Source organism: Penaeus chinensis, chromosome 10 (genome assembly GCF_019202785.1).
Source record: "Penaeus chinensis breed Huanghai No. 1 chromosome 10, ASM1920278v2, whole genome shotgun sequence".
NCBI classification, from domain to species: Eukaryota; Metazoa; Arthropoda; class Malacostraca; order Decapoda; family Penaeidae; genus Penaeus; species Penaeus chinensis.
In genome coordinates this window covers 3,431,810-3,441,809 of record NC_061828.1, presented here as the reverse complement: position 1 = coordinate 3,441,809, position 10,000 = coordinate 3,431,810, and the positions used below count along the sequence as shown (strand labels likewise).

Genomic DNA, 10,000 nt, shown 5'->3' with positions numbered 1-10,000 from the left:
AATTCATTAAATGGCGTTGGATTTCTTTCTCGTCGGATTATTCAGAAAAAAAAAAGTGTATATATTAGTGGAATTGAATACCTTTATCATGGGATTAAAACATAAAGGAAATGGCGTTGGATTTCTTTCTCGTCGGATTATTCAGAAGAAAAAAAAAAAAAGTGTATATATTAGTGGAATTGAATACCTTTATCATGGGATTAAAACATAAAGGAAATGCGAATTCATTAAATGGCGTTGGATTTCTTTCTCGTCGGATTATTCAGAAGGAAAAAAAAAAAACGTGTGTATGTATTAGTGGAATTGAATACCTTTATCGTGTGATTTAAATATATGAAATAAATGTGAATTTACCAGTGGTATTGGATTTCTTGATGGTGGGATTGATTTAGCTCTTAGTTCATTTATTCATCTGTGTCCGTAAGATGTTATTCAAATGAACAGGTGAACAATATCAGCGTCGTGAATAGACTTTCCGAAGGACTTTGACTCATTTTTAAAACTAAATAGGGCCCTGCATTCCCGCTGTTGTTTTTTTTAAATAGGAAATAGGACAATATTCTTCCCATTTTTATTTTATTTTTTTATTTTTTTTATTACTATTATTATCATTATTATTATTTTTTTTTTTTACTGAATAATTGAGCCTAGTTTCTTCACACATCTCTATGTAATATATTTTTTTATTTTTTCTTTTTTTTTTTTGACTGAACACACACACACCGCCATCCTCCAAGTCACGTAACGGACGAGAGCGTATGACGTCATTACCGTAATAGCCTCCCGTGACGATTTCGCAAAGTCGACCCTCCGAGCCGGGCGGGCAAATGCACGTGCAACCTTCTCCCAGGTAACCTTCATTCTTGCAAGGATTCCGGTTCAAGTTGCATTTTGCAAGCCACGTGTCTGTTGGAAAGGGAAAAAGAAGAAGAAAAAAATAGATGGTTGTTAGAAAAAAGGAAAATGTCATGATTGTTGTTTTAATTATTATTATTTTTTTTTTTTAATCTATCTATTTATCTGTCTATTTATTTATTCATCCTTATATCTATTTGCATATTTATTAACTTGTGTGAAGGGATGTTTTTAGGTTTTATTCTTTTTCTGATCCACTTCACTTTCTCCATTTCTGCTTCATTTCTTTCTGTCTGTCTCCTGTATCTTTTTATTCTATTTTCCCTTTTCTCTTTCTTTGTTTATCTATTTATGTATCCATATATGTGTATATATAGATATATAGATAGATATAGACTCTCTGTCATTCTCTCTCTCTCTCTCTCTCTCTCTCTCTCTCTCTCTCTCTCTCTCTCTCTCTCTCTCTCTCTCTCTCTCTCTCTCTCTCTTTCTCTCTCTCTCTCTCTCCTCCCCCCTCTCTCACTATGTCTCTGTCTCCGTCTGTCTTCTCTGTCTGTGTATCTTTCTTCTCTCCTCTCCTTCTCTCCCTCTCTCCTGCTCCTTCTCTCCCTCTCTCCTTCTCTTTTTCTCTCCAATTGGTGATCTCAAGTCACGTAATCTGGCCCCACGCCCCTCGACCCAAGCTGCCCCTTGACCTTCTCTAGACTTCGCCGTGACCAGACCGCTACCCCCAGCCTCAGTCAGGACGCCGCTGGGTTGCTGCTCAAACGCCATTCTTATGTGGCGCTGTTGGTGTTCGTCTACTGTGGTATCCCTGCTCTGGCCGGGTCTTTGTGATCCTCCGTCGTAATAAGGGAAGTTATTGCGGGCACACATACTCACACACACGCTCTTTCTCTCTCTCTCTCTCTCTCTCTCTCTCTCTCTCTCTCTCTCTCTCTCTCTCTCTCTCTCTCTCTCTCTCTCTCTCTCTCTCTCTCTTCCACTTTTCCTCATTCCACCCCCATTTCCTCCTCTTCACCTTTCGTTACCTCTCTCCTATTCCTTCCCTATCGCCACCTTTTCCCTTGTGTTCCCCTTTCCTCCCTGTCTCTTCCTCTTCCCCGGTCTTTCCCTCTCTCCTCTTTTTTTTTTTCCTTTCTATCCCTCTCTCCTCCGTTTTCCCTATCTCCTGCTCTCGTCCTTTCTTACTTTCTCTCCCTCCCTCCTCCTCTCCCTTTTTCTCTCTCTTTCTCTCCCTCTCTCCTTCTCTTCCCCTTGCTTTTCTACTTTTCCCTTCTCCCTCTCTCCTCCTCTTCCTTTATCCCTCTCTCTCTCCCTCTCTCCTCCTCTTCCCTTTGCTCTTCTCCTCTCCCCCTTTTCCTCTCTCTCTCTTCCCCTTTCTCTCCGTTTCTCCTCCTCTCCCCCTTTCTCTCTCTCGCCCTTTCTTCCCCTTTCTCTCCCTCTCTCTTCCTCTCCCCCTATCCGTCCCTCTTGCCCCTTCTCCCCTTTTCTCTCCCTCTCTCCTCCTCTCCTCCTTTCTCTCCTTCTCGCCCCTTTATCTCCCTCTCTCTTCCTCTACCCCTATCCCTCCCTCTCTCCCCTTCTTCCTCTTTCTCTCCCTCTCGACCCTTCTCCCCCTTTCTCTTTCTCTCCCCCTATCCCTCTCTCTCTCCCCTTCTACTTCTTTCTCTCCCTCTCGCCCCTTATTCCCCTTTCTCTCCCTCTCTCTTCCTCTCCCCATATCCCTTCCTCTCGCCCCTTCTTCCTCTTTCTCTCCCTCTCCCCCTAACCCTCCCTTTCTCCCCTTCTACCTCTTTCTCTCCCTCTCGCCCCTTCTTCCCCTTTCTTTCCCTCTCCCCATATCCCTCCCTCTCTTCCCTTCTTCCACTTTCTCCCTCTCTCTCCTTCTCCTTCCTTCCAATAAACCAAATACCTTCCGACCGGCTTCCACCCACGGCAGCTTTTCATCTCGCTTCCCGGGCGATGATGGCACCGTAATCCAAACATATCAGTTGCATCCGCTGTTTAATGGGGTGTAGACGTGGTGTCTGACCCGCTCCATCTTCTTCCCTTTTATTCTCATATTCTTTTGTTCCTCCTTTTTCATCTCGTTTTCCCGTATTTCGTCACTGTTTTTTTTTAAGGGTCTGTATTTTTTTTCTTCTCGTATCGGCTTCCTATTCACTTTCATCCCTTCGCTCTGTCGTTCTTCATTTTTTTTTCTTCTTTCTATTTTTCTCTGTCTATGGTTTATCTCTTTTCTCTTTTCTTGCTTCTTGCTACCATCTTCCATTCTCCTTCTCCTTCTTCCCACCTCCCTAACTCCTTTTCACTTCTTTTCTATTCTCTTTCTCCTTCCTTTCTCTTTTCTACTCTCTTTCCCATGCTTTCTTTCTTCTCATCTTCTCTGCCTCTTCTCTATTCTTTCTCTCTCCCTGTATCCTTTCTTCCCCTATTCCCCTTCTGTTTTCTCTCTCTCCCCTCTTCCGTCTCTTCGTCTCTCCTCCTCTCTTGTATTCCTTCTCCCTCTCCTCTTCCCTTAATTTCCTCCCACCTCTTTTTCCCTCCTCCTGTCTCCTTCGCCTTCTCTCATTTCCTTTATTTCCTTCATCCTTCACCCACTTTATTCCTATTATTTCATCCCTCCCTTTATCCTCCCATCCCTCTTATTTTCCTTTTCCTCTTCTCTTCCCCCTTCCTCCTTTTCCCTTTATTCCATCCCTCACCCCTTTACCCTATCATCCATCTCTCAGTCCACTCTCGATAAATCTAAGAAGCATAGATTGAAAGAGAATCAAAATTCCACTTTCCGGGGCTTTTTTTTTTGGCCATGTGGGTGTTTTCAAATCTCATTTTCATGACAGAAGGTGTGTTTGGTAGTTTGATCGCCTTTTCTACCTTAGCCCATGGATTATCTCTCTCTACGCTCTCTTTAATTTCATCGTCATTGAATTCGATGGTTTGCCTGTCGATGTTCCTTATAACAACTGTCCTCATGACATCATATTCCGGTGGGTCTTGGATCTCAAAGTGTTGTTTAAGGAAAACCGACTTGCATTCCCTGGACATCAGCTTTTCGATTGTTTCATCGTTAGCAACTGTGAAAAGGACATTTTTGTAATCGTGTACTTTGAAGACAGTTATTTTTGTTGGCCCAAAGCATTGCCATAATTGTGCTCTTCTATTTGTATTGGCAGTTTTTTTTTTTGTCTTTGATTCTAATTCTGGCCATTTTGAATCGGCTAAGAGTTATAAGTTGAGATTTAGAACGACAGTCCCTGTTGCCAAGCGGTTGTTGGCTGAGCTATAAGCTGCCTGTTAGGGCAGTGCTGCCTTTGTTGTTTGCGGGCAGTATGGCATTTGTTAGCCTTCCGTGTAAGCTCGCCGTTTCTATACAACTCTTGAATATAACAACTTCTAGAGGATGGTATTTGTCCTAATTCCGTATACTATGCCGGCACTGAACAGGTGAGCCGGGACAATGACGACGACCTTACACCTAGGAAGGATTTTTCAGACCACAACGGCGACCTTCCTAGAATGCAAGGCGGGTCATAGCTTAAAGGAGCACCAGTGGCTGTGTGTTAGCGGTCCGGGTACCCTGGGATTACTTCCTCCATCTTCCTCTCTTCCCCCCATCTTTTCCATCTTCCTCTCTTCCCCCCATCTTTCTCCATCTTCCTCTCTTCCCCCCATCTTTCTCCATCTTCCTCTCTTCCCACCATCTTTCTCCATCTTCCTCTCTTCCCCCCCTCTTTCTCCTTTCCCTCCTCCCTCCTTCCTCAATTCCACCTCCTCCTCTCCTCCTACTTCTCTCTCCTTCTCCTCCATCTTTCCCCCTATTTACTCCCCCTCCTCCTTTCCCACTTCCCTCTCCCTCTCCTCCACCTTTCCCCCTATCCCCCCTTCCTTTCCTCCTATTTCCTCCTCTCCTCCTTTCCCCATATTTCCCCTCTTCCTCCTACCTTCCTTTCCCCCTGTTCTCCCCCCTTCTCTTCCCCTCCACTCCCCCCCCTCCCCAATCCCTACGGCCCGGAAATCTCTTGGCGCAGCGTAAACATCGGCCCTCTCGCAAATATCCGAATCGGGCTGTTTACGCGAGAAATCTCTCTCTCTCTCTCTCTCTCTCTCTCTCTCTCTCTCTCTCTCTCTCTCTCTCTCTCTCTCTCTCTCTCTCTCTCTCCTATCTATCTATCTTTTCTTCTCTGTTTGTCTGTCAGTCTGTCTGTCTGTCTCTTTCTCTATTTCAATATCTTACTGTCTATTCGTCTCTCTCTTTTTCTTGGTCTTCTCTCTGTCCCTCTTCCTCTCTTCGGGATATCCGAACACACGCACATTTAAAAAATCGGTTAAAAACATTAAATTGGATCAGTAACTTTTTTTCAACTGATGGTATAGAGTTTTTTTTTTAACAGCATGCTCCCCACCATCCTCTCTCTCTCTCTCTCTCTCTCTCTCTCTCTCTCTCTCTCTCTCTCTCTCTCTCTCTCTCTCTCTCTCTCTCTCTCTCTTCTCTTCTCTCCTCTCCTCTTCTCTCTCTCTCTCTCTCTCTCTCTCTCTCTCTCGCTCTCTCTCACTCTCTCACTCTCCTTCTCTCTCTCTCTCTCTCTCTCTCTCTCTCTCTCTCTCTTTCTTGCTCCCTCCCTCGCTACTTCCCACCTTCTCTCTCTCTCTCTCTCTCTCTCTCTCTCTCTCTCTCTCTCTCTCTCTCTCTCTCTCTCTCTCTCTCTCTCTCTCTCTCCCTCTCTCTCCCTCTCCCACCCCCTCTCTCTCGCGAATTTATTAAAACTCTCGATTTTTATGGAACGCAAACGAGATATGAAAAGTCGTTTGTAACTTCAAACACCGTGTATTGATTCGCCTGATATTTTCCATTTACCTTTCGTTTTTGCATACAAACTGCAAATGCACAAAAACAGTATGCAGTTGGAACACTAATGAAACATTCATGCTTTATCTTCTTATTTATTTATATGTCTATTTTCAAAATCAGGGTAGGTGATAACCGCTGAATGTAATGTCTTTACATAACGTCGGTGTTTTTTTTCGAATTTCGTCTGACGCAATAGAGAGAGATAAGTAAATAGACAAATGAAGAATAAATATAATCAAATAATACAGTAAATAGGGATATCTACAAAAACGAATTAGTAGATTAACAGAATAATGGATAATTGATAATCATAAAAAAAGACAATTACATCAACACATGTGTCAGCTTCGGTTTCGGTTGCCACACATCATTTTTAAATATTTTTTTTATTCATTTTTAATTATTTGTATCTTTTTTTTTTAATTGTCCCAGAGGCTGTGACCTTTTTTTTATAGATAAATAGATAGATAAATTGATAGACAGATAGACAGATAGATAGATAGATAGAATGATATATAGGCAGATTGACTAACTGACTGATTGATAGATAGATAGATGGATAGATTGATAGACAGATGGATAGCTACATGGCTAGATAGAAAGGTAGATAGATGGATAGATAGATAGGCTGTTAGATAGATAGACTGAGGAATTAATTGATTGATTTACTGATAGATATGCAAATCCATAGATAGATAGATGGATAGACAGAAAGATGAATTAACTGATAGACAGATAGGTAGATAGATGAACAGATAAACAGATAGATAGACAGATAGAAAGATAGATAATTGGAAAGATAGGTAGAAAGAAAGATGGATAGATAAACAGTTAGAGTAGATAGATAGATGGATAGATAAATGTATAAAGAGATGAGATAAATCCTACAAAATAACAGTAAATACACACACACACACACACTCACACATAAACACACAAACACACACACACATACACATATTCCCTTCCCTCACCTACCATTCCCCCTTACCCCCCCCCTCCCAGGGTTCCCGAAGGACTCCCGAAGGACCCACGAGGTACTCCCGAGGGACTCCCGAAGGACTCCGGAAAGGACTCCGGAAGGACTCCCGAAGGACTCCCGAGGGACTCCCGAAGGACTCCGGAAAGGACTCCCGAAGGACTCCCGAGGGACCCTGAGGGACTCCCGATGGACTCTGGAAAGGACTCCCGAAGGACTCCCGAGGGACCCCCGAGGGACTCCCGAGGGACTCCGGAAAGGACTCCCGAAGGACTCCCGAGGGACTCCCGAGGGACCCCCGAGGGACTCCCGAAGGACTCCCGAGGGACTCCCGAAGGACTCCCGAGGGACTCCCGAGGGACTCCCGAGGGACCCCCGAAGGACGGAAAGGACTCCCGAGGGACTCCCGATGGACTCCCGATGGACCCCCGAGGGACTCCCGAAGGACTCCCAAGGGACTCCCGAGGGACTCCCGAGGGACTCCCGAAGGACTCCCGAGGGACTCCCGAGGGACTCCGGAAAGGACTCCCGAGGGACTCCCGAGGGACTCCCGAAGGACTCCCGAAGGACTCCCGAGGGACTCCCGAGGGACTCCCGAGGGACTCCCGAGGGACTCCCGAAGGACTCAGAGGGACTCTCGAAGGACTCCCGAGGGACTCCCGAAGGACTCCGGAAAGGACTTCCGAAGGACTCTGGAAAGGACTCCCGAAGGACTCCCGAGGGACTCCCGAGGGACTCCCGAAGGACTCCGGAAAGGATTCCCGAAGGACTCCCGAAGGACTCCCGTGGGACCCCCGAAGGACTTCCGAAGGACTCCCGAAGGACCCACGAGGGACTCCCGAAGGACTCCCGAGGGACTCCGAAGGACTCCCGAGGGACTCCCGAAGGACTCCCGAGGGACTCCCGAAGGACTCCCGAAGGACCCCCGAAAGACTCCCGAGGGAGTCCCGAGGGACTCCCGCAGGACCCCCGAAGGACTCCCGAGGGACTCCGGAAAGGACTCCCGAAGGACTCCCGAAGGACTACCCACCGAGGCATCCGTAAATAGTGTTGGCCAGGAGCTTATCGCGGTGGGAGAGGCCTACGTAGGTCTCCCTCTTCCACATGCCTATGAGGCCTTGCAACATAGGATCTTTGGTGGCCACTGTCGTCCGCTCGTTGGCCGACCATTCCTGCAAGGGAGAGAAAAGAGGGGGGGAGGGAGAATAGGAGTGATATTGGTTTGTTTGTTTGTCTGTCGGTCTCTCTAGCTGCCTGTCTATAAATCCAATGCATCTATTGATTCCTCTATCTGTCGGTTAGTTAGTTTGTCCATCCTTCTGTCTACTTACCTATTTGCTTGCCTTGTCTCTGTCTTTATCTATCTGTCTTTTTTCCTATCTATCTCTCTATCTGTCTATCTATCTATCCATCTATATACCTATCTATATGCCAGTCATAAGAACATTTTATATGTACTGAAATACGAATATCCGCATTTCAATTAAAGAATCTAGGGTTATTTCGTATTTGTCTTAAGATATGGAACAGAAAAAACAACGACATGATGATGCTAGGTACTAATATTACTAACAACACAGTCATAATAATAACATTGCTCACAACATACAGACATAAATACATGCTCAGAAATACACAAACATACAGACGTTGTTTTTCATTCTTCTCTTACTATCGGTTTTCGTAAGTCATCGGTTCTCAGCCCTTTTAACCTCTTCTTCCTCTTCAGTCATTGTCAAAATCTTCGCGACTCTCATTTCATTACAAATAGATTGAAGCATAAGATGCGGATGCAGAAAAAAACTGTATTTTTAAAAGTAGTTTTGTAGTCATTATCATCTTGTATTTTGATTGGTTTATATGATTAACAAAAATGATTAACAGAAGTGATATTACCAGACGTAATTGAATTGATTAGATAGATAGATTATTGAATCACACCGGACGTTTGAAGATCATTGAAAAACAACAACAACAACGTGATAATAAACTATGCATGATTCGTCAAAATCAGCGGTTCAAGTCTTGCATTATTGAAATTCCCAACTGTACCTGGACGCGTATATCTCATGGCACCCCGCTGTGTCCCCCCCTCCCCCCTCCAACCCCCACACACACTTTTTTAAATCTTGAGAACTAGGACTCCCCCCCCCCCCCCAGGCTGAGAACCACAGGCACCCTCACTACACACCACAAACATAACATAAAATCACATAACATTTTTTTTTTTATCACCCCCAACATAACATCACAACACAACATGCAGATTCAAAGCACGTAACAACACCAAAAATCATCATCATCATCATCATCATCAAAAGCAAACTCACCAAGGTATTATAATGCATCACAGAAGACAGATCATACTTGATCGAAACATCGAGCCAATGCAGTTTGTAGAAATTGAACCTTTCGTCCTTCAATATATTCTTCTCGTTGACAACCACGTGCTCGTCTCGATCAGGACGTCGGATCTCGTGGTAGAAGCCCACAGCGTGACCCACCTCATGGACTACGATGCCCAGCTGAAAGAGGGGGAGAAAAAGAGAGATAAAATGAGACAAGGGGGAGAAAAAGAGAGGTAAAATGAGATAAGGGAGAGAAAAAAGAGAGATAAAATGAGGTAAGGGGGAGAAAAAGAGAGATAAAATGCGATAAGGGGGAGAAAAAGAGAGATAAAATGAGATAAGGGGGAGAAAGAGAGAGATAAAATGCCCTCACACCCATCAAGACAAACAACTTCACTGATACTTTCTTCGCCTTGAGTTGTATTGTCTTCGATGACATAATGAAAGAGGAAGAGATGAGGTCGTTAAACGATATAGGAGGCTATTGCCAATGAGGGGCTAGGAGAGGGAAGTGAGGCAGGAAGAGGAGGAGGAGGAGGAGGAGGCAGAGGGGAAGGAGGAGGAAAAGGAAAAGGAGGGGAAGGAGTTGGAGGAGAGGGAAGTGAAGCAGGAAGAGGAGGAGGAGGAGGAGGAGGAGGAGCAGGAAGAGGAAAAGGAGGAGGAGGAGGAGGCAGAGAGCAAGGAGGAGGAAAAGGAAAAGGAGGGGGAGGAGCTGGAGGAGAGGGAAGAGGAGGAGTAAAGGAGGAGGAGGAGGAAGAGGATGAGGAGGAGGATGAGGAGGAGGAGGAGGAGGAGGAGGAGGAGGAGGAGGAGGAGGAGGAGGAGGAGGAGGGGGAGGAGGAGGAAAAGGAAAAGGAGGGGAAGGAGTTGGAGGAAAGGGAAGTGAAGTAGGAAGAGGAGGAGGAGGAGGAGGAGGAGGAGCAGGAAGAGGAAAAGGAGGAGGAGGAGGAGGCAGAGAGCAAG

General features: G+C 45.2%; 1 protein-coding gene across 1 annotated transcript in view; it reads right to left on the bottom strand.

Moving 5' to 3' along the window:
- Positions 1 to 10,000, bottom strand: part of LOC125029551 — a 55,499-nt gene that overhangs the window by 29,014 nt on the left and 16,485 nt on the right. Inside the window, exons 5-7 of the mRNA XM_047619506.1 lie at positions 9,020 to 9,214; positions 7,720 to 7,861; positions 772 to 906 (exon numbers count right to left, since the gene is read on the bottom strand). Of these exons, the coding sequence (XP_047475462.1) occupies positions 772 to 906; positions 7,720 to 7,861; positions 9,020 to 9,214 (472 nt within the window). The remainder of the gene's footprint in view (positions 1 to 771; positions 907 to 7,719; positions 7,862 to 9,019; positions 9,215 to 10,000) is intronic.